Below are 23,128 nucleotides of genomic sequence, written 5' to 3' on the forward strand. Positions count from 1 at the left end.
GATCCATGTGAAAGAATGGTTTATTCTCTCATAAATACAAACAAGACAGTCAGACTTTAAGAAATTACAATTTTGACTTTATTTTTTAACCGAAAGCAGAGGTTGTGAACTGAGTGTTGAAGTTTGACATTTCCAAGCGTTCAAACAGTCCTCACATCGGCTCCTAATTGGCGATGCCGATGATCTCCAGATATTTCTGTGTCAGCCTTTGACTCTGCTGCGTGAGCTGGCTCATGATGGAGAAGAGACCCCTCAGGTGGAAGCGGAAGAGAGTCTCCGGGTCGGCGTCCAGCTCCAGGAGCGCCTCCAGTGTCTCACTCAGGGCTGCCTTCTTGGACATATTGTCCTCCAGGGGGATCAAACCGCTCTCCACGACGCTCTTGACCGCTTTGAGCATTAAGTAGTCGCTGTAGAGATCCCTGGAGGACTGCTCGTCGTCCACCACCGCACCGCCGCGCCATGGCTCATCAGCGGGGACGTCCCTGAGCAGGCTGGGCAGCAGGACCGTCTGCTCCATGCGTCCCACAGTGGAGCTGTAGCTCCTCAGGGCCAGCAGGAGGCTGTCACGTTTGAATTTGGCCTCTGTTACAGACTGCATGGTCCTCTCCCCGGCGATGCACTTCCTGGTTCCGCAGCAACCAACAGCAGCAAGTGGCTGACTTTATACGGGGCGCTCCAGTTACATAATGGCATGGTGCGATTTGTGTGGGAACACTTTGGGTGCTATTTGGTGTTAAGGCTTATCTCGTGTTTGATTTGCACAACCGTCTTCAGTGTATCATTAACCGCTGTTTAGTCTGAAGCCTCACCTCACTGTAAAGCCACAATGTGGTTTGATATTAACTTCAAAATGAGCAGAGGCAAGACACGTTTGACACAAAGTCAACAACCTCAAGTTAAGGTCACCTGTGGACACTTAAAAAGATAAGCAGTATTTATGCAGTGAGGAAACTGCTGACATTGCACTTTAAACTGTAAAATGGACTGTACATTGACTTATATGTTGCAAATGAACTTTCATTTGCTTCATCTCTTGAGCAGAATAAATGCTCAGTAGTATTAGTATTAACACAAATGAATAAAGATACGCCATAAATGAGAACAAATTTGTGTCGCGCGACTTCAACAGAATCTGATGCAGTACCCAGACTGACCTGAGAGGCAGTAATGTAACGCAGGGCTTGCTTTGCTAAGTCAAAACTTGGAGGACACATTATAAAAGAACGCGATGTACTTCCATTTTCCGTCTTACTTTGAGCTTCCAGCTCTGGCTGTTTTTTGTGCTTCCGCCTTCTACAGTCAACCCGCTTCCTGATTGGATCTAGTATGCACCATGTGTTATGAGTTTGTGTTTCCATGGACATCCTCGGTGTTGCTGGTAAACAGTACCGATGTTTGGGATTTAAATGTAAGACAGTATAATTTACTTACATTTTTCAGCACAATACACCATACTTCTTATTTATCTTCCGGCTTTTCCCTTCAGGGGTCGCCACAGCAAATCAATCGCTTCCATCCAACTTTGTCGTCTGCATCCGTCTCTCTCACACCAACTACCCTCATGTCCTCCTTCACTACATCCATAAACCTCCTCTAAACGCACCATCCTTCTACCAATATATTCACTATCTCTCCTCAGGACATGTCCGAACCATCTCAGTCTGGCCTTTCTGACTTTATCTCTAAGGCCTCTAACATGTAATGTCCCTCTGATGTACTCATTCCTGATCCTATCCATCCTGGTCACTCCCAATGAGAACCTCAGCATCCTCATCTCTGCTAACTCCAGTTCTGCTTCCTGTCTTTTCCTCAGTGGCACTGTCTATAGACCAAACGACATGGCTGGTCTCACCACAGTTTTGTATACCTTTCCTTTCATTTTAGCTGAAACTCTTCTACTACACATCACGCCTGACACTTTTCTCCACCCGTTCCATCCTGTCTGCACACGCTTCTTCACCTCCTTTCCACAATTTCCGTTGTTCTGAACTGTTGACCCCAAGTCTACCTTTTGTATCTCTTCTCCCTGTAACCTCACTCTTCCAATTGGATCCCTCTCATTCACACACATACACTCCATCTTGCTGCAGCTCATCTTCATTCCCCTCCTTTCCAGGGCAAACATCCACTCTTCTAGCATCTCCTCCACCTGTTCCCTACTCTCACTACAAATCACAATGTCGTCTGCAAACATTAGTCCATGGAGATTCTTGTCTAACCTCATCTGTCAGCCTGTCCATCACCATAGCAAACAAGAAGGGGCTTAGAGATGATCCCTGAGGCAGTCCCACCTCCACCTTGAACTCTTCTGTCAGACCTACAGCACATCTTACCACTGTCTTACAGTCCTCATACATGTCCTGCACCACTTGGACATACCTCTCTGTCACTCCAGACTTCCTTATACAATACCACACTTCCTCTCTAGGCACCCTGTCATAGGCTTTCTCCAGATCTACAAAGACACAATGCAGCTCCTTCTGACCTTCTCTGGACTTCTCTATTAACATTCTTAAAGCAAATACTGCATGTGTAGTACTCTCATTTTTGCATGAAACCATACTGTTGCTCACAGATGCGACTTCTGCCCTTAGTCTAGCTTCAACTACTCTTTCCCATAACTTCATTGTATGGCTCATTAGCTTAATGCCCTAATCAGGACCAAGTCCTGATTAGGACTCTTCTACTCTTCCTTCTCTCTCCTTTTCCTCATTCATCAAGATGTAGTAGTCTACCTGTATACTCCTACCTCCACTCTTATAGGTCACCCTATGTTCCTCTCTCTTCTGGAAGAAAGTATTCACGCTAGCCAAGCCAACCACCAGCTCTCCTCTTCATCATCTCTATTTCCTGCACCAACATGTCCATTCAGGTCTGCCCCAATGACAACTCTTTTCCTGCTAGGGATGCTCTGCATCACTTCGAGGTCCAGCCAGAATTTCTCTTTTGAGCACAATACACCATAGATGGTTCCTAACGATGTATTATATTAATACGTAATTCGTAAGATACCCCATAAACGACAATAAATGTGTCAGTAGCCGGACTGACCTATAAGTAATAAAACGCTGATAAGCAGGACATCCAGACATCCGGGGAAGTTAAAAATACCAATTGAAGATGTCGGGTTAGGATAGCTTACCTGCTAATGTTGGTAATTTATTGGTCATCTCTTCTCCTCGCCGCTTCTTCGAGCACACATTATACAAGAACGCTATATATATATTTCAGAAGTGCTATTTCAGAACTATATAGTTTCATTTTCAGAAGTGCGTCTTACTTGGAGTCTGTTTGTTGGCCAACCGCCATATTATTTGAACGTTATGCTTCCGCCTCTACAGTCAGCTCGCTTCCTGATTGGCTCGCTTTTGTGTCATGTGATCTGAGTTCGTGTTGCCTCTGACATCCTCGGCATTGCTTGTAAACAGTCAGGATGCTTGTGATTTAAATGTATCATAAATAATCTTGGCTTTGTGACCAACAGACAAGCGGAATTTCTCATACAAAGTTAGATAAACAGTCAGAAAACAGGCAAGCATGAACCTTTGTCTCATTTAAGGCAACACATGCATAGCAGAAGTAGTAGAAGTAGAAGTATTCATAACACTGAACACGTCATTAGGTACACCTGCACAATCTGACAAAAGGTCAGAAGTCTTGTTTTCAAGGTTAACATGTTGCAATTGGTTGACATGTCAGAAGACTAAACAAGAAAAAACATACAGTGGATATTATCATCAAAATCATCAAACAAAATACACAAAACAAACAAGATTCTTGCTGGATAATCTTTGAAAGGAAGATGAGTGTTACTTCTGCCATCTTGTGCCAGCACCATTCTAAATCAGCAGAGTATGAGAAAGACATGTTTTCAAATGAAGTCTCTATTTACAGAATATTGAACTTATAGCAAAGCAGTCCTGGAGATGCTGGAATGCTGTAAACCATCTCACAGCATGTTTTCATTCAGTAACTTCCAACATGGCAGCCATCTTCTCTTCCTCTTGCAGGCGTAGAACCTTCACAAGGCTCGCTCCAAGCAGCCGCGTGAGAGTCCAATCGGCGGCTGTGCGGCGTACATTCCGGGACTGCTCTCGTCCCTCGCTTCTCCGACTCAAAGTCGGGCTCACTATGTGGCGACGCTTTTCTTTTGCTGTCCCATGATGATGATCTCCAGCACGTGGGTGAGGTCCATCATCTTGGTCAGCATCTCCATGATGTCCGAATGCTCCTTGGCGCCGCTGATGAACTCCTCCAGGGTCAGCTCACCTGCCATCCAGTGGAGAAGTTGACTAATCATGCCAAGACTGCAGGACACGATATCACAGCCGTACTTTCTTCACATCACAGGGCTAGCGTGGATGCACGTCTCTCAGCTTTCACGCCTAGCTCTCAGCGCAAGGCCAACTTCAATTTACACAAATTTGGTGTACAAAAAATGTGATCATTTTGAAATGAAATAATAATAATTAAACAATAATAATGGATTGAAACAGTATTAATTTCCCAGAAGTGCATATGGGAATGTTGGTATTTGAGCAAACTGAATTTCATGTGGCTCATGACAGTTTCAGCATAAACATTTTTTTTAAAGCTAGCAAAAATTCTAACCCAAAAAATAAATGTGCATAAATTCAGCATGTTAAAAAAAGCTCTGGTAATAAAGAAAGTCATTAATTTCTGAACAGAAGCCCCTGTGTCAGCATTGGCGCCACCTAACCACCAGTGCTGGGATCTCGCATTACCATTGCCTGCAAAAGCACGTCTCAGCATCCTTTCTATTGTTTTTTCAGTGTGAATGCTTGTCTCTCAGCATGCGCTGTAGCTAATGGCCACACTTGTCACTCACTGCCACGAAGGCGTTTAGTATAGGAAATGCTTGTCATTCATTCATCTAACTCCCACCTTCTCCGTTGATGTCGATTCTTTCGTATATGAGCGTCACGATCTCTTCGGGGGGAAAGTCGTAGCTTCTGGTGATGTCTTGAATGGCCTGGTGGATGATAGAATGTGAAGATGTCATCCAATGTGTATACATGTGTATACATATACGTATATAAAAAAAAATCACTATATTGACAGTTACTATGGTACCCATTATGTCATTGTATGATCATATCACCTCGTACTTCGGTACATTATTTAAAAAAAAAACAAAAAAACCTTAAACTGTATTATGGAAAGCAGGAAGTGAACAAATGTAACAGTTACTGATAGTAAAAGTACCGGATGGAGGGGTAGGATTTAATAAGCTTTGCTTCTTCCTACTCCTTTTGGACATGTGGAACTGTGAACTGATTATGTGATGCATTCAATTGTAATCTGATGCATGTTCAAATGAAATAAAACCATTACCATTACCATCATGTTTAGATTTTATCTGCAACCTCATTTTGCTTGCATCTGATAATATTACCACTTTAAAGAAGATATTTCATCTAGAATATTTCCATTTAATGCTATGTGACTTTTTTCTCGTCATTCTTGTAACGTGGTCTATTTTTTCCCCAGCCTATTTTCCCGTGTCCCATTTCGTGTCGGGATGATTGCTGGCTTAAGGCCGCTGGCGCTCTAAGCCGTGTCCTTGGCCTCATCTGAGACGAGATACCTTAAATATGGTCTCCATTTCGTCCTTGTCTATTTTGCCGTTTCCGTCCTGGTCGAAGAGCTTGAAGTACCACTTGAGCTTCTGGTTAACTTCTCCTTTGAGTAGGAGGCTGATGGCGGCAATGTACTCCACAAAGTCAATGTAGCCGTCCTGCGACAGAGAAACGAGAAGATGTTCAAACACGTCCCGACGCCACGAGTCCGTTGGACTTACCCCGTCCATGTCGAAGGTGAAGAAGACCTGGTCCACGTAGCTGCTGGCTTCCTCCGTCATGCCATTCATCTCCAGCATGGTCTTGAGCTCAAAGAGCGTGATGAGGCCCGACGGCGACTCCTTCATGAACTTGGTGTACCAGTGGTGCATGTCCTCCTCCAGGATGTCGTCCAGGTTGGAGCCGTGGGCGCCCATGCTGTCTCCGATCCCGCGGGAGAGAGAGTCGGCCCCGGCTGGAGAAGCTGAACTGAGCCCTAACGTTTGCAGAGTGGCTGAAAAGCTCACACACACTTTAATCCTCTTGATCTTTGCAGCAGCCAAAAGCAGACATAACCCTTTAATGGGATAACAGGGACGGGACTTCTGAGACCAGCACCGCACGCTCATCTCCGTGTCCATGTCCGTGCCAACGACGGGCGGCAAAGTGCAGGAACTTCTCCCGCCGTGGCCTTCTTCTCTCCTTCAATCAAACTCTGCCGCACGGCTTTTAACAGAAACCAAAAGTTACCAGAGTGTCGCCTTCTGCCTGCGGCTTTTACAACCGAGTTGAAGATTTCATTCTTTTTTGCCCCTTGGTATATATTTAACTTATCCTTACGAGTGTTCCTTTTTGCCTATTACTTTTATTTCTTACCTTTATTGTTGTTTAAATGCTCAGGTTTTTACAAAATGTGGGAGTTTTTGCTGTATTCATTTCTAAGCATTTATTGTTTGACTACTTAGGAAAGAGTATTTCTAAAATGTTCTATATGAATAAAGTGGATTGGATCTATCAATCCAAGCCAGGTCCAACAGTGGACCTTCATCTCGCATTCCTTCCTGCAGCTGTCAGATTCCGTCATATAAACTGCTCCAAATATCCTGTGCAATAACCGTGCAATAAACCTGTAGTTTGATCAACAGGTACACAGCTGTACTGGATAGAAATTGTTGACTTGTATTAATTTCATTTTACAATTTCTATGCTGCACGGTGGTTGTGTGGTTAGCGCGCAGACCTCACAGCTAGGAGACCAGGGTTCAATTCCACCCTCTGCCATCTCTGTGTGGAGTTTGCATGTTCTCCACGTGCATGCGTGGGTTTTCTCCGGGTACTCCGGTTTCCTCCCACATTCCAAAAACATGCTAGGTTAATTGGCGACTCCAAATTGTCCATAGGTATGAATGTGAGTGTGAATGGTTGTTTGTCTATATGTGCCCTGTGATTGGCTGGCGACCAGTCCAGGGTGTACCCCGCCTCTCGCCCGAAAGACAGCTGGGATAGGCTCCAGCACCCCCGCGACCCTCATTAGGATAAGCGGTAAAAAATGAATGAATGAATTTCTATGCTGTTGTGTGCTTTTGCTGCTGTACATCGCTTTCATCTCCATCAAGTGGAAACTATCAAAGCCTTTAAGTGAGATATCATTAGGTACGGTGTTAAGAACCTAATCATATCAAATGATGGGATACGGTAAGAAACAATACATACCAGTCTATTTTTATTAATTTGTTATGTAACTACTATTAGATACAGTATGATGTGCTAGTATAGTGTATGATGTAGCTCCTGATGTTTTGTTTCTAAAGACAACCATCAGGAAAATGTGTGGAAATGTGCTGCATGGTGGATTGGTGATCTGGATGCACAAAGAGACATGTCGCGGTGTTGAACAAGGAGGGTGCGTGTGATCCGGGTGCCGCCTCATAAAAAAACAGGCTATGAAAGATCAGCGTGCTTATTTGAGTAAATCTGGCTTTAGGAGATTTCAATGAAGGGATTGAGAAGATGGAGGAGCATGGAGCTCATCTACACCGGTACACTTTGGGAGGCGTCTTTCCATGTGCTGATAAGAGCAGCACAGGACCACAATGGAACCATCAGCAGGAAATACAGCAGGCACTTGGCTAGACGCTACATACAGGCCACACGACCGGTCAAACCTTTGGAGACAATTTCTCATGCAACTAAATGACAAAGTGTCTCCAAACTTTTGACTGCCACCGGATGTCCCTATTCCCCAGCGTCTTGTGTTCACACTGAGGTGACTTTGCGTTTATCCAGCAAGCAGGGCCCATCCATACATGCAAAATAGCCTCAGGATGTTTATTCATGACCAGGCGACTTGGCACAAACACCTTTAATCCCCTTAGCGCTGCAGACGGACATGCTGGCCAGAAAAGACACACACGGCGGCCAAGATTTGACCCCCCCCAGTGTCTGACATCACAGCACTCACTTCATACTAAAACTACCGTATCATACTATATCAGAACTATCCATCATATTAGAACTACGATACTGTATATTCCAGCATACTAAAACTACTGTATCATATCTTTATATCAGAACTGCTGTATATTCCCATCATATTAGAACTACTATATCCTATTCCCAAAAAGTTGCAACTTTCTTGTTACAATCCAATTATTTTCTTTGAATAAAATAATGGATTCCATGTTCTCCCCATGCATGCGTGGGTTTTCTCCGGGTACTCCGGTTTCCTCCCACATTCCAAAAACATGCTAGGTTAATTGGCGACTCCAAATTGTCCATAGGTATGAATGTGAGTGTGAATGGTTGTTTGTCTATATGTGCCCTGTGATTGGCTGGCCACCAGTCCAGGGTGTACCCCACCTCTCGCCTGAAGTCAACTGGCATAGGCTCGAGCACCCCCGCGACCCTTGTGAGGATAAGCGGTAGAAAATGAATTAATGAAAATTATTATTCCTAATATTTCAACTTTCTTCTAATAAATGTTCTTCTCATGATATTATGACTTTATTTCCATATTATGACTTTTTCCACAACCAAATTTTCCAAAAATGCCAACTTTGTTTTGTTTATTTCTCCTAATATTGAGACTTTTTTTTCTTGAACATTTCAAGTCTATGCTATAGTGAAATGAGGTTATTTCTGCTCCTATTACGATGTTATTCTTGTAAAATGATAACTTTTTATCTTTTTATTTTTATTAGATTCCAACTTTTTTGGACTTTATACAGGTAAAATTACTTGTCCATGTCTACTGTTGGATTTTTGGTGATGTTTTCCCACTATTTCTACATAAATCATAAAACTTTATTCCCATCAAATTAGAACTTTTTTACACACTCTAAATCAGAGCAGGTACATTTTTTAATTTCTAAAAGATAAAATATAAATCATGTGATTGCAAATAGACTATAATGTAGGCAGTATATGCCTCAGGTCTTCATGACACTGGAAGGCATATTTGCTATCTTAGATGTGTGCTCCACCGTCCCACCCGTACATGCTGCTTTCACTCTCCATTTGGCTTGCTGTCACTGGTCTCTCTGGCTATGCCGCAGTCCATCTGGCACTTTCCCTAAGTTTGAACTAGATCTATTCCGCCAGATTAATGCTCTTAGTTGGTGACACCTACTACTACCAGTCCAAAAGACATACTGGTGGCATGTCTGAGTGTATTCTGAAGAGGAAGTGGAAGAGCGTGGAGGCGAGAAGTCCAAGAGAAGATGATTTGTACGCCACGTGCGCGGTTGTGTGCTTTTCCTGCATGACTGGCGTCATGTGCGCTCTGGAGAAGCACAAAGGAACCAAGAAAAAGACCCACCTCCGGGTCGCTCTTCAAAACAACTTGAGAGAAACGGGATCGATGTAAAAGGGCCCTGAGGCGTGGTCCTCCTGATCGCAAAGGAACTGGCGGAGCACATTGTAGACCATCTCCCTGCTCAGCGTGAAGCTCCTCAGCCGCTCCTCATGCTCCTCGGGCATCAGGAACGTCAGCTGGTATTCGGCGATGACTGAGCCGTTCCTGACAAAGACAACGAGGACAGAAGTAAAGTGTAGTGATGTGTAGTAAAGTGAAGAAAACGCAATAAGCGGGACGTCTAGCTGACCTGAGAGAATAAATTTCAGCTTTGGAGAAGTAGCGGCCCAGAGCGGGGGAGGATGCGTACAGGCCTGTCAGCTTCATGGGACGATGAGGGGGGAGGGCGCGGGTCCCATCAGGTGCCAACGTGAAAGTACATTGCCAGGTTAGCACGTTAGCATGCATGACAGCAAAGCTCACATTTAGTTATTTTATGAATAGGATTTGTTGTAATTCGGTTTAATTTAGTTAAAGCATCACAGCATATCATAGCATGCAAACAGTGTGCGCCCCCTAGTGGCTGTTTGCCATACATACAACCTTGCTTTGCAGGACGCTCGCCAGGGCTTGGCTCTCATTTGAGGATCCCATGAGGAGGTCCTGGGTGAAGACCAGCCCGGGAAGACTGAAGCTGCCATTGAAGAGGCGAGGAATTCTGAACGTGGAGCGGTCAAACTTCTCGTCCGCATCCTCATGAATGGCTGAGACGGCGACAAAAATATAGGACATTTCAGAAAGAATTCACCCCGACGGTGCACGACGCACGGGTGGGGAGGCCATTTTGAATGTTTACCGGCGCACACGGCCAGAGAGATGAGAACGATGGCGACCACGACGATGAAGAGCATAACGACCACCATCCAAAGCCGCACTTTCCAGAAGACCACCTCCCTCAGCTCCTTTTTCACCCTGCACATGGCGCTCTCACCCTGCAACGTTAGCATACAACACATAGATGCACACACACGTAGACACACAGCAACATAGAGATATGAAGAGACAGATGAAGAACTTGACAGAGACAGAGCTAGAGGTAGGTGTCCAACCCGAGGACTAGCGTATGCTGCCACCCGTCCAGAAGGTGTCGTCTCCCCGTTATGACCGTTGTGCTGAAAGAAAAGACACACACTGACAATGGCCTCAGAAGCTCCGCCCTTTCCTCCAAATGAGGAAGTCACTTATGGTAAGCGGGGTGACTCATACACATTCTCACAAAACGGATTGAAAACACAACACGGCTTGACACGTGACCTGAGATGCTCTCACCTGAGCTCCCAGCAGCCCCTTCGTCTCGGCCGTGCGGGGGCATCTGTAAGCGTGACCGTCTCCATTTCCTGCTGCGGCCGTCATCTAACAGCACACAATGTCAACATTTCTCACCAATCCATCAGTTAAAACAAGAAATGTCTTTATACCAGGCAAAGATCCTCTCTGTGACAAGACTGCTCTTTTGATTTTGTAAGACCTACTACAAAACCCCATACAAAGATCCTCTATGTGACAGGAGCACCCTTTTTTAGGAATATTCTGTGAAGTTTTGACCTCCAGTCGGCAATCTGATGTGATCCATGGGCTTGATTTGGCCCGTAGGCCACCGGTTGAATAATAACTACTACCGCCTTAGAGGCTTTAATAAAGTATCCCTGAACGTCACATTGACCAATAAAAATACATCAGACGAAGCTAAAGCGGTGTACTGTAACATTAGCATGTTAGCTAGCACTAATAACAGTCCACCGAGAGAAACAATACCCAAATAAAGGTGAGTTAAAAAGGTTTAGTTGAAACATTTCGCAACTCAGTTCGACGACTTTACTAATACTGTCAATGTCCGCCATAGGTTATTAGCTAGTTTGGTAAAGTGATTATATAGTCATTTTATGTTTACTTATTGTAGTTTTGTAGGCTCACAACTCACCAGATGGGTCGCGGCGTCGCTTCCATTGGTTTTAATGCTGTGCATCTCAATATTCATGTTGTTTTGTGAAAATATACACATACGTATATATTTATATATCAAATAATGAATTTGAAACTTTTAAACCCGGAAGCGTCTTGACAGTTTCAGCGCCCGTGTTCAAAAAAGAATAAAGACTTTCCGAGGAGACATGAACGTCTCAGAAAAAGGTGGAAAGTGGACGAATTCCTTTCTTGGTTCCGACTGAATGGACGCTGGCAAGTTTCTCGATAAGTCCTAGACACGAACCTCTAATTCCACACAACAGTCTACGATACTTTTGGCTACCTGACAGGTAAACTTGGCAGGTTTCGGTCCCTATGACGTCATGGAGCACGCCCGAGCCATTTGATTGGCCAATTCCCCGGAAGCCAACTATGTTATCCTTTTAAAGTTGTTAATGACGCTACATTTGGTTTATATTAATTTGACTTCCACTGTCTTCAGACGTGCTTGTTAAGACAAAGATTTGAAATGTTAAATAAACCACAGACGACGAAGTCAATAATGAATAAAGAACATAATACTTGGGGCATTTACTGAGTACTGTACAAGTTTATGTCTATAAATACTCGTCACTTTCACTTTGTTTTATTAGGTAGGTTTAATTATACACAAACATGAGCTTGTCAGTTGTCATTTATGTGTGCATGGACGACACACATGAAAAACTATGCAAGGAAACATCATGTCGTTGGCAGCTAAGATATAGTGTATCATCACATACATGTTGAAATATATAGCAGAAAAGTACAAATTCATCTATAAATAATGATTAAAAAAAAGATCATGTTCATGGCTAAAATTCCATCAGCTTTGTTTATTCATGAATAGTCGATAAATGGCCAGCAGAGGGCGACAAAGCAGGCTTTGCAGGACATTCTGCACTTGTTAAGAAGCAGATAAAATATTGAAAATACTGTATGTGTGTCTTTTTTTGTTCATATTCATAGTTCAACTTCCTGACAGACGATCAGTGCAGCACATTAGGTTCCCCCTCGCTGATGTAGAAGTTGTTCTCCGTGGGGTCCAACTCCGAAGGCCGCTCTTCTTCCCCCGGAACCTCCACCTCATCCTCTGGGAGGGTATTTGCTCGCTCCTCACAGTCCACCTCCTTCTCCTCTTCTTCTTCTTCCTCGCCTTCTTTAACCATCTGATGGTGCTCATCGTGCTCCTCCTGCGTGCACTCAAAAATGCGGTGCCCATTGGCTTCGGGCGGTTGCAGTTCACATGGCGACAGGTCGCTGCCAAGTAGGCCCGCCTCCTCTCCGGCAGACCTCCTGTGTTGTCTCGTGGGCGGGCGCCTCTTGAATGACAGCCGTGCTCGAGTCTGTGAGGCAGCAGTTGAGATGGCATCAAATATTGATGGAAGTGGTACATTTCTTTAAAATACGTATTGCGTATGATTTGGGTTGTCGATTAAAAAATTTAGCCCAAATTTTGGCATGATTTTCGTATGCCTCAGTGATCGTATGAGTTGTATTAGTTGACATTTTTGGCCAAAATCTGCACATTTTGGCACATTCTAAAATATTATTAAACTTAAGAAAACCCCAAAATGGCAACATTGAAAGAAACCTGCAGTAATTGTACAAAAACAATGCAATGATGCTGGCCGCTTTTGGAGCGTGAAGTCACTGCCGGGTGCGGGAGGGAGGACGAGGCACACAGAGGCTAACAAAGCTAATTGGATTAAACGTCCTCCATCCGACATGAAGCCGCACCCGTGCATGCACCTGCTGAGCTGACACGCCATCTGGGCGGGGCCCTGCAAGCTCATTGGTCGGCGTGCGGATAGGCTGTTGTGATGGCGTGCCAAGGGGAGCAGGAAAATACGCATGGCGTGTAAGACGTGTGAATATGCTGAGGTTTGATGGCCAGCGTCAGTCATCCTGATGCTTCATACCTTGTTGAAGCTGGGCAGCGGGACGCCTTCGGGGGGGCTGTGGAAGTTGACAGGCTCCTCCTCCTGGATGGACACCTGCACGGGCTGCAGGGTGGGGCTCAGGGCGCCCCAGGTGGGGCTTGTGGTAGAGGATGGCGATGGCGATGGCGATGGCGAGTCAGGCTGTTGGTTGACATCTGCGGCGCTCTTGGGTGAAGGCAGCAAGGTGGTGGGTGACAAAGCCAGGTTGGCCTACAAGGAGTGAAGAACGTTTACGGTACTGCGATCTTCATAGAAATATGTCCTACTAGTCTAGTCCAACCCAAAACATTCCCGTCCACGTTTCTCGAGAGTTAGCCAGCTAGCCACTTCGAGCAGGCTAGTGGTCCTACCTGCACGGGCGGGGAGAAGAAGAAGAGGGAGAAGCGGCAGCCCTTTTGTCCCATGGCTGCCCGGCGTGTGACGACGGTGCCGAATTAGAGCCTGGCGAGAGGCCCCGCGGGGGACGTGATCCCATTAGCTTGTTAATCCGAGCTCATCGCGGACCTCAGGGACAAGAGCTCCGCCCCTCCTCCTCCTTCAACCTCTACGCTCTGAGCAGCAGGTGGCAGTACTGAGTTGAATGTGACATTTGACAAACGGGGCGGCGGTGCCCCTACCTGAAGTCTCTCCATGATGGATGAGCTCCTCATCCCGACTTTAAAAGGACTGTTGGAGACTGTGTTTGTCTGGAAAACAAATCATAGCCATTGGTAAACAGCTTTTCTATCTCTAATATATCATATTTTCTCTTATTACGTCTACTATATTGGGTGATATGAGTGTAAAGGTGACTATAGGGGTGTTATTTCATTTCCAAAGATCTCCAATATTGTTAAAAATGTATTTAGAAGACTGTTAACGGGTTTTCTATGTCTAATATGTCAGATTCTCTCTTAATATGTCTACTATATTGGGTGATATGAGTGTAAAGATGACTATAGGGGTGTTATTTCATGTCCAGAGATCTCCAATAATGTTAAGAATGTATTTAGAAGATTGTTAACAGGTTTTCTATGTCAAATATGTCAGATTCTCCCTTATTATGTCTACTATATTGGGTCATATGAGTGTAAAGGTGACTATAGGGGTGTTATTTCATGTCCAGAGAGCTCTAATAATGCTGCAATTGTACTTAGAAGGTTGTTATCAGGTTTTCTATGTCTAATATGCCTTATTTTCTCTTATTATATCAACTATATTGGGTGGTATAAGTGTAAATGCGACTGTACGGTGTTATTTCATCTCCGGAGGGCTCTAATGTTACAATTGTATTTAGAAGGTTATTAACAGGTTTTCTATGTCTAATGTGTCTTATTTTCTCTGATTATGTCTACTATATCGGGTGATATGAGTGTAAAGGTGACTATAGGGGTGTTATTTCATGTCCAGAGATCTCCAATAATGTTAAAAATGTGTTTAGAAGATTGTTAACAGGTTTTCTATGTCTAATATGTCAGATTTTCTCTTATTATGTCGACTATATTGGGTGGTGCGAGTGTAAATGTGACTAAGGGGGTGTTATTTCATGTCCAGAGAGCTCTAATAATCCTGCAATTGTATTTAGAAAGTTGTGATCAGGTTTTCTATGTCTAATATATCGGATTTTCTCTTATTATGTCGAGCATATTGGGTGGTACGAGTGTAAAGGTGACTATAGACGTAAAAAAAGGCCGTCACTTTAAGAAGACTGAATTGGATGGAGACCATATACACTTTCGGTTCCCATTATTCACATACACTACGTCCCATCCAGCAAGTTCAGCTCCAATAATGATGTCTAACATGTCTGATTTTCTCAAATGTCTACCATATTGGGTGATTACCTTGTCATGCGTGCAGGGCAGTGGTAGAATATGACCTTTCAACCTGCCTGCCAGCTCAGCCACCGACGGCTTGGATGGAGAACCCTGGACACCAAAACACAATTAAACACATCATACTTCATTGAGTGACATAAAAGTCAAATAAAGAATAAAGCTGAACACTGACGCTCCAATAGTGTTGCAGTGGTCAAGCACGTTGCTTTTAAAACAGTCGTGTTGTTTCTTCTTCGTATATTTATCTCTATTGATTCATACGCTGTAGAAATGATCCAGGCTGTCAGATTATGTGGAAGCCGCCTTTAGGTCTGGGTCAGGGTGCTTCCTGGCACCCTTTCACTTCTGCAAGGCGTTTTTTCCTCTAATGGAGAATTCTAATAGATTAATGAATACTGTATTTTATACTGAATATTATTCTTCTAATCATTTACATATTTCTGTAATAAACTAAAGTCCTAATGATGAGATTGTATGAGAAAGTCACAAATATCAAGTCCAACTGAGGCCAGTAAAGAGTGCCTTTATTTTGAAGTGAATGTGGAGTCTGAACATTTTTTTTGTGCACAGGAAGTGAGAGGCGCTCTCTCTCTTTCTCCCAGGGCGCCACAGCTGTTCATCATCACGCCAGGACCCCAAAGGACGCCTCTCTCGTCACTGTGCGTTGCGACCGTGAGGGGTTTTGCTCCTGGCGTCGGTTCTCATGCCGTGCTTCGCTTGAGCTGCTCTTTGTTTTTATGGACCGCCATTTCCGAGGGTGAGGACGCTCGTGGGCCCTCGTGACCATGGCGACGTACGTCAACACAAACTATGCATGTCTTAATGGAAAGCTTTCTTTCCCTTGCCTCCATCCTGTCCTTGCTAGCATGACCTCACCTCCTCACGGCCGCCGCCCGAACAGATGACATCAGCATATGGGATGCCCACGCCCTTCTTCCTTGTCCTAAACCACCAAGAACCCTCACCCTTTTTAACTGTGGTCCTCAGATGCTATTAAGCATTGGTAGCATGAAGGAGTGGGACAGCACTAGCCTAGCTATGTGATGCTAAAGTGCTAACATTACATCATGCTATGTTAGCATACTTGCTAAAGAAAAGATGTGTAGTGAAGCCTGCCACCATGAAGTGGTAGCAGGTTGAGAGTTATTTGTTATTCATGAGTAAAGCCTCTTCTGTGAGTCCAATGGTTCTCAAGGTGGTTCCCCATCCGGACAAATATTATTTTTTTCAAGGGCATCGCTGACTTGTAAAAACTATCCCGGCTATAAAGCTGTTTCTGTATGACGCGGCGGCAGTCCGGTCATCCCTCATCTTTTGGTAGTTAGAGCATAAAAACCTGCTGATGACCTTCTATCAACACGTACGACCTTGAACATGTTGCCATCCCACACGGGTGTACTCTGAACAACAGCCATATTAGGTCATCGGCCGCATGTACTGTATGTTGCTCTCACGCGGGACAAGCTGGGAATCTGTGGGGCAAAGAGAGCAGGAAGGACTATTTCTGGGGATACAGGCCTGGGAAAAAGCCCCCCCCAAACCGAGCCTAGCGGATGGAGCACATCTGGAACATAGTAAAGAAAAAAAACCTGTAAGGCTGTAACATCTATACAAGGAAAGCTTGGGAAAACGCTCGGAGAAAGAGAAAGAAACAACATCTAACATCACAGCATATCATAGCAGTTTGGGATGTCATGATCCCATCTACAGGATCCGCTGTATTTTTGAAGCTGGGATAATATGAGATAATATGGGATATCGGCTTCCACCACGAGATGAAGCTGATCCGGTTGCCATATGACGTTAGTAGCAAAGGGCTACACACCAACATGCTAGGTGCCGTAACGCGCCTGAAAGCTGCTTCCCACATGAAGACGAACAGGGCCATGCAGACATGGCCGCCGTGTACCCTGCTCAACTTAATTTACCTTTGGAGCTCGGATGGTCAGCTCTGTCCCTCTGATGGATTTGTTCCTGATCCTATCCATCCTGGTCACTCCCAATGAGAACCTCAGCATCCTCATCTCTGCTACCTCCAGTTCTGCTTCCTGTCTTTTCCTCAGTGGCACTGTCTATAGATCAAACGACATGGCTGGTCTCACCACAGTTTTGTGTACCTTTCCTTTTAGCTGAAACTCTTCTATCACACAACTGACCCCAAGTCTACCTTCTGTATCTCTTGTCCCTGTAACCTCACTCTTCACCTGGGGCCCCTCTCATTCACACACATATACTCCATCTTGCTGCGGCTAATCTTCATTCCTCTCCTTTCCAGGGCAAACCTCCACTCTTCTAGCATCTCCTCCACCTGTTCCGTACTCTCACTACAAATCACAATGTCATCTGCAAACATTAGTCCATGGAGATTCTTGTCTAACCTCATCTGTCAGCCTGTCCATCACCATAGCAAACAAGAAGGGGCTTAGAGATGATCCCTGAGGCAGTCCCACCTCCACCTTGAACTCTTCTGTCAGACCTACAGCACATCTTACCACTGTCTTATAGTCCTCATACATGTCCTGCACCACTTGGACATACCTCTCTGTCACTCCAGACTTCCTTATACAATACCACACTTCCTCTCTCGGCACCCTGTCATAGGCTTTCTCCAGATCTAGCAAGGCACAGTGCAGCTCCCTCTGACCTTCTCTGTACACGCATGCACAGGGAGAACATGCAAACTCCACACAAAGATGGCAGAGGGTGGAATTGAACTCAGGTCTCCTAGCTGTGGGGCCTGCATGCTAACCACTCAACCGCCCCTTAATAATATTTTTACTTTATTTTTTGTAAAATTTGGATTTTTTTTCCTCTTTTTGCTTGACAAATATTTCTGATAATATAACATATATATACATAATATGATCCATAACATGAATAAACCCTTTTGGTACATCATGGCTCCCTCGATGCTCTTGAACATGCTAACTCCGTCTAGCCTGAGGAGCGGCAGGTCGTGGGAAAAAGTTAGTTCATCGCCCCAGCTCTTCCAATGTTGACGTGTGGCTGACAGGGCAAGAAAGGAAAAAGGGAAAGGCAGCACTGGGGGAAAAAGCTCCGTGTCTCAACACACGTCCGCTTAGGTCAGCTTTGAAGGCGCTCTCCACCTCCCTACGGGCTCCTAATATCGGCTATCTCTCAGCACCAGACCACAGAACCTCCGGCCCATATCTGGGTCTGACTCTTTGGTGATAACAGGACCTGCCCCCCACCCCCAGATGACCACTCTAGTACCCTAGCCACGCCGCCCACGATGAAATTGGACAAAAAAGGCCAATAATGAGGAGAATAGAATCTTAATCGTACAATAAAATATATACGTGCATACTGTATACTTTATATATTATGGGACTAAAGTCAGAGAAGAAAAAAGAAAAGGCTAAATATTAAGAGACTAATATTATCAAATGAGGAAAAAAGTTATAATTGTACAAGGAAACAAGTCAGGCTTTAGCAAGAATCCTCCATCCCAAACAGCCACATCTGTCACCCATCACGTCCACCACCACAGTGTGCTTTAAAAACCATCACTGTGGCGGCCATATGCCTGACACGCCCACGCTCAACCACACTGCTCACCTCACGTCCTCTGTTAGCAAAATTCCCTCCTTACAAAATGTCATACTACACTCATATCAACAGACAAAAACAGCATTCCCATAAAACTACAAAGAAAAGAAAAGGATGGAACATGATGGAATAATAAATAACTAATAATAATAATGATTTTATAATGTCATAATATTATGAACAGAAATTGTAGAAAAAAAGTTGAAGTATTTATAATATATATAAGGAAAATATGAGGGGAAAAACTAAGAAAAAGTTGCAATTTTTGAAATATTAAATTGAAAAAAGTTGCAAAATTCATTCATTCATTCATTTTCTACCGCTTTTCCTCACGAGGGTCACGGGGGTGCTGGAGCCTATCCCAGCTGTCTTTGGGCAACACACCCTGGACTGGTCGCCAGCCAATCACAGGGCACATATAGACAAACAACCATTCACACTCACATTCATACCTATGGACAATTTAGAGTCGCCAATTAGCCTAGCATGTTTTTGGAATGTGGGAGGAAACCGGAGTACCCGGAGAAAACCCACGCATGCACTGGGAGAACATGCAAACTCCACACAGAGATGGCCGAGGGTGGAATTGACCCTGGTCTCCTAGCTGTGAGGTCTGCGCGCTAACCACTAGACCGCCGTGCCGCCAGTTGCAAAATTCAAATTATATAAAATCTTATGAGAATAAAGTCATATAAAAAATTGACAAAAAAAGTAAGTGGAAATTTACAAAAAGCAAAAACATGACAATAAAAGTTCATATTCTTTCATTTTCTACCGCTTATCCCAACAAGGGTCGCGAAGGGTGCTGGAGCCTATCCCAGCTGTCTTGAGGCGGGGTACACCCTGGACTGGTGGCCAGCCAATCACAGGGCACATATAGACAAACAACCATTCACACTCACATTCATACCTATGGACAATTTGGAGTCGCCAATTAACCTAACATGTTTTTGGAATGTGGGAGGAAAACCGGGAGAAAACACACGCTTGTAAAGGGAGAACATGCAAACTCCACACAGAGATGGCCGAGGGTGGAATTGAACCCCAGTCTCCTAGCTGTGAGGTCTGCACGCTAACCACTCAATCGCCCTGCAGCCCTAAAAGTTCACATTAAAGTCATAATGCAAGAGACAAAATAGCATTAAGATTAAAATGTATTTGTAAAAAAATGGCAAAAAGGATGTAAAGGTTCATACTAAGTTGATATTATTATATTATATTATTGTGTGGATAATGCTAAAATGTAGATAACAAACAGAAAGCATTCAGGTCAAATCCTCCCTGCGTGAGAGCACTGGAAAAACACTCTAAAGCGTCCCGCAGACTCAGGCCCCCATCCCACACCTTCCATCTACTTTGGGGACCTTTTCAGCCAATCAGGTAGGGTCACCATTCAAGGTGCAGAGAGAAGGGCGGTGTTAGCATCGTGCTAGCATCACGTGCTAAAGCGCTCCCTCTCCCTCCCTGGCGGGCATGCTCACAGTAGCATGTGATGAAAGTGATGTTAAAAGAAAAAGCTTGTTTGTTTTACAGACGGGAGGAGGCCACAAAGACCTCCGAGTCAAACCGTGCTTTACACCACGTGCTGACATACACGACATACTTTGATTACCATCACATGACCCCAAACCGCTTCAACAACCACCAGGGCTCTTCTTCAGCCTTCAACAGCTACACCCATCCTTCAACCTTAAAAGACTCACTGCTGCCCCCTGTCGAAATGAGCGATACAGCAATGCCTATCGGCTTTCTCTAGCTCCGTCGCTATGACCCTTTCTACGCTAAAAATCAACTTTCTGAAAAAACAAAAAATGTGGCATGGTAAACGTTACAAGTTCGAACACCAAGATCCTACTCAAATTAAAACATAACTTGAAATTGACTTTTTTCAAGATGAGCAACTTTCCCAGTATATTTAATAGATAAATAGACGGTGTGACAAAAGGGGGGCGGTGGTTAAGCTAGCTTGGGCTAAAACAACACCTGGAAAGGACTTTAGAAGATTTAATCAACATTCAATCAACATCATTTACTCCAAATCCAGAAGGTTTGGAGTAATCAAATCCACCACAAACAAGTTAGCTGTAGTTAGATACCACATGTTGGAATCGTCCATTGACATTCCCATTTCTACACTTGATTTTCTCTGCAAATAAAGTTTGTAACGCAAACAACAACAATCGTACCGCCTCCTGGACACTAACAACATACAAAATAGTCATGTTTTGTCACAACACTTGAATGTCATTTCTTTCCTGGACACGAGTGAAGAAAATGTGAGACATTATATATACATTGTGTTGCAGAAACACAGCAAACAAACCTACGTATAAATAACCAAGCTAGAAAGTGAAGTCTTTAGTTACCTCCATCCTTCTTGTGTTTGTGTGTGTATCTTCTATTTGTTATGAGTTCCGTTTACGTCTGGGCGTTAAATGTCTTTAAATATGCGCAACCAGCGAGCACAGAAGACAGTCTTGTGAGAGTCTTGTGTTTATGTCCTCTAGACCAGGAACAGAACCGGGGAGGCTTTTAACACACGCTGCTCACTGGAGCGACATCAAGTCAGACTCATGAAATACTATTTCCTGTTTGTACTTTCAAAGTAAGATCAAAAGCATCAACACTTCCGTTTGAGTGCAACATTTTGGCAGATGGATGATTGTGTCCACCAGGTGTCGCCAAACATCACCAGCCGTAAAACACACATCAAATAAATGGCAGAAAAGGCTGGTCATTTGGTAATCACCTTTGTATTGAGGATCAGTTCTTGCTTCAGAGTTCTTGCATATTTCAAAACAAATAGGTATCTTACTTGAACACAAATATGAGAAAACATTTAGCTTTGGTGGAAGACGTGGTGATGAGAAAGGAAAAAAAACAAAGGAAAAAAACAAGTCACCTGACTTGCTGGACTGAAGCATATAATACAATCCTGTGTTGGTGTTGTTGCTGCAGACTCACACTGCAGGCAAACAGGAAGTGATCATTATCATAAAGTGGAAAGAAACACAGACATTTGTCAGCACTTTAGACAAAGACAATAATACCAAGTATAATAAAACGCATGTTATACATTTGTAGCTACATTACAAGAAGATTAGATGAGGACATGATAGAAACGCTTATGAAAACGTTGTTAAGTTAACCAAACCTAAAATTTTCAATGCTGAGTCGCTAGAACGACATTTTAGCTCCCTCTGGTGGCCATGAGGACAACTGTACTATTTTAAAGGGAACCTATAAATGTAGTTACGATGTTTGGAAGTGAGCTCTGAAAGAAGTTTAGGATGGCTCTGAAAGCTCTGTTTTAGAGTTTTTTTCATAACACCGGCGTGTTATAATAACTGACTGTGTGGCTAACACGCTAACCACTCGGGGGCGCCTTGGCTCAGGTAGTCGTAGTCTGGTAGTCGCCTTCCAACCTTTGAAACAAATACAACTTTTGAAATATAAAATGCATCTATGTAAGTGCTTTATACACCAATATACTTACAAAGACGATAATTTCCCAAGAAACAAGAGTTTAGAGCAACTTTCAGCGTGTTGATGAGGTTTTCCCGTTTTGTTTCTGCCTCGAGAAAGGCCAGCCTGCTTTGCTATTGGCAAAGCTTGTCTACATACGAGAGCACTCACTCTCTAGTGACCCAAAACGATACATTCTCAAGAAGATGTCTCACTCTGTAAGCTTTTAACCTTAGCGTTTTTAACAATATTTATTAGAACTTTTATCTATTTATTACTTTCATTTTAACCAACTTATGAAACGTATGAATTATTAATGTCTTCGAGCCAAAGATATGACAGTGTCAACGCGCTCTGAGTGCTCTGAGTGAGAGGTGGAAAAGCGCTATAAGAGTGAAAGAGTATTTGCCATTTAGGCTAATACACAATCCATCCTGCCAGCACGTGCGGCCGAGATGACGCCATTTCCGCTTTCTAAATGCACTTAGAGGGACCATGACTTAGAATATGTTGATGTGCATGGCAGGCACAGGCACAGGTAATGTAATCAGTGCGGCACCTTCCGTGTGATTCCAGGCACGTACCTTGTACCCCCCCATACCCACCCCCACAGGCTCAGCTGGCGCACACGTGCACGGTGGAACCACTGAGCTCAGAGCAGGGGGGTCCACAGTGGAAACTGAAAGGTTGATATTTAGTAAAACCACAAGTGTACTGTACATATGCTGTACATATGTATATATTTCATTGTATCTCAGCTGATAATATCATAATTACATAATAATAATATTACATTTCCCTTTCACCGTTTTATTCGTAGCTTTTCTGCTTAAATTCTATTTTTACAATTTCCAATCAAATGACAGCAAATGGCCCCCGGCCACACTTTGGACAACCCTCCAGGTTGTGATGATGTAACAGCAACAGGAGCACACAATCTATGGCTCCAACGGTAGTA

The 23,128-nt window shown here is 43.9% G+C and overlaps 4 protein-coding genes across 5 annotated transcripts; all 4 read right to left on the minus strand.

Annotated features, from left to right (window-relative positions):
- Positions 1 to 13: 13 nt before the first annotated feature.
- thrsp (thyroid hormone responsive) lies at positions 14 to 1,179 on the minus strand. Its single transcript, XM_058080465.2, has one exon. It carries the CDS (start codon positions 596 to 598, stop codon positions 164 to 166), a length of 435 nt encoding a protein of 144 aa, XP_057936448.2. The 5' UTR covers positions 599 to 1,179; the 3' UTR covers positions 14 to 163.
- A 2,361-nt stretch (positions 1,180 to 3,540) lies between these two features.
- LOC131134167 (guanylyl cyclase-activating protein 1) lies at positions 3,541 to 6,380 on the minus strand. Its single transcript, XM_058079113.2, has 4 exons — positions 5,822 to 6,380; positions 5,609 to 5,758; positions 4,906 to 4,993; positions 3,541 to 4,269 (listed from the first exon to the last, which is right to left on the minus strand). The coding sequence occupies exons 1-4, from the start codon at positions 6,218 to 6,220 to the stop codon at positions 4,130 to 4,132; spliced, it is 777 nt and encodes a 258-aa protein (XP_057935096.2). The 5' UTR covers positions 6,221 to 6,380; the 3' UTR covers positions 3,541 to 4,129.
- A 651-nt stretch (positions 6,381 to 7,031) lies between these two features.
- On the minus strand, positions 7,032 to 11,714 carry c15h3orf52 (chromosome 15 C3orf52 homolog). The gene is made up of 7 exons (XM_058079107.2): positions 11,353 to 11,714; positions 10,701 to 10,784; positions 10,481 to 10,543; positions 10,228 to 10,363; positions 9,975 to 10,135; positions 9,682 to 9,752; positions 7,032 to 9,596 (listed from the first exon to the last, which is right to left on the minus strand). The coding sequence occupies exons 1-7, from the start codon at positions 11,431 to 11,433 to the stop codon at positions 9,410 to 9,412; spliced, it is 783 nt and encodes a 260-aa protein (XP_057935090.2). The 5' UTR covers positions 11,434 to 11,714; the 3' UTR covers positions 7,032 to 9,409.
- Positions 11,715 to 11,928: 214 nt separating this feature from the next.
- Positions 11,929 to 21,278, minus strand: LOC131134163 (capZ-interacting protein). 2 transcript variants are annotated; one of them, XM_058079108.2, is made up of 5 exons: positions 21,072 to 21,278; positions 15,142 to 15,225; positions 13,936 to 14,004; positions 13,298 to 13,528; positions 11,929 to 12,721 (listed from the first exon to the last, which is right to left on the minus strand). In XM_058079108.2, the coding sequence occupies exons 1-5, from the start codon at positions 21,075 to 21,077 to the stop codon at positions 12,365 to 12,367; spliced, it is 747 nt and encodes a 248-aa protein (XP_057935091.2). In that variant the 5' UTR covers positions 21,078 to 21,278; the 3' UTR covers positions 11,929 to 12,364. The 2 variants fall into 2 exon arrangements, with proteins under 2 accessions (XP_057935091.2, XP_057935092.2); XM_058079109.2 differs by lacking the exons at positions 13,936 to 14,004; positions 15,142 to 15,225; positions 21,072 to 21,278 and adding an exon at positions 13,669 to 13,901.
- Between the last annotated feature and the right edge of the window lie 1,850 nt (positions 21,279 to 23,128).

The sequence above is a fragment of the Doryrhamphus excisus genome, linkage group LG8 (genome assembly GCF_037039965.1).
Source record: "Doryrhamphus excisus strain RoL-2023G ecotype Guam linkage group LG8, RoL_Dexc_Guam_v1.1, whole genome shotgun sequence".
Taxonomy (NCBI): Eukaryota; Metazoa; Chordata; class Actinopteri; order Syngnathiformes; family Syngnathidae; genus Doryrhamphus; species Doryrhamphus excisus.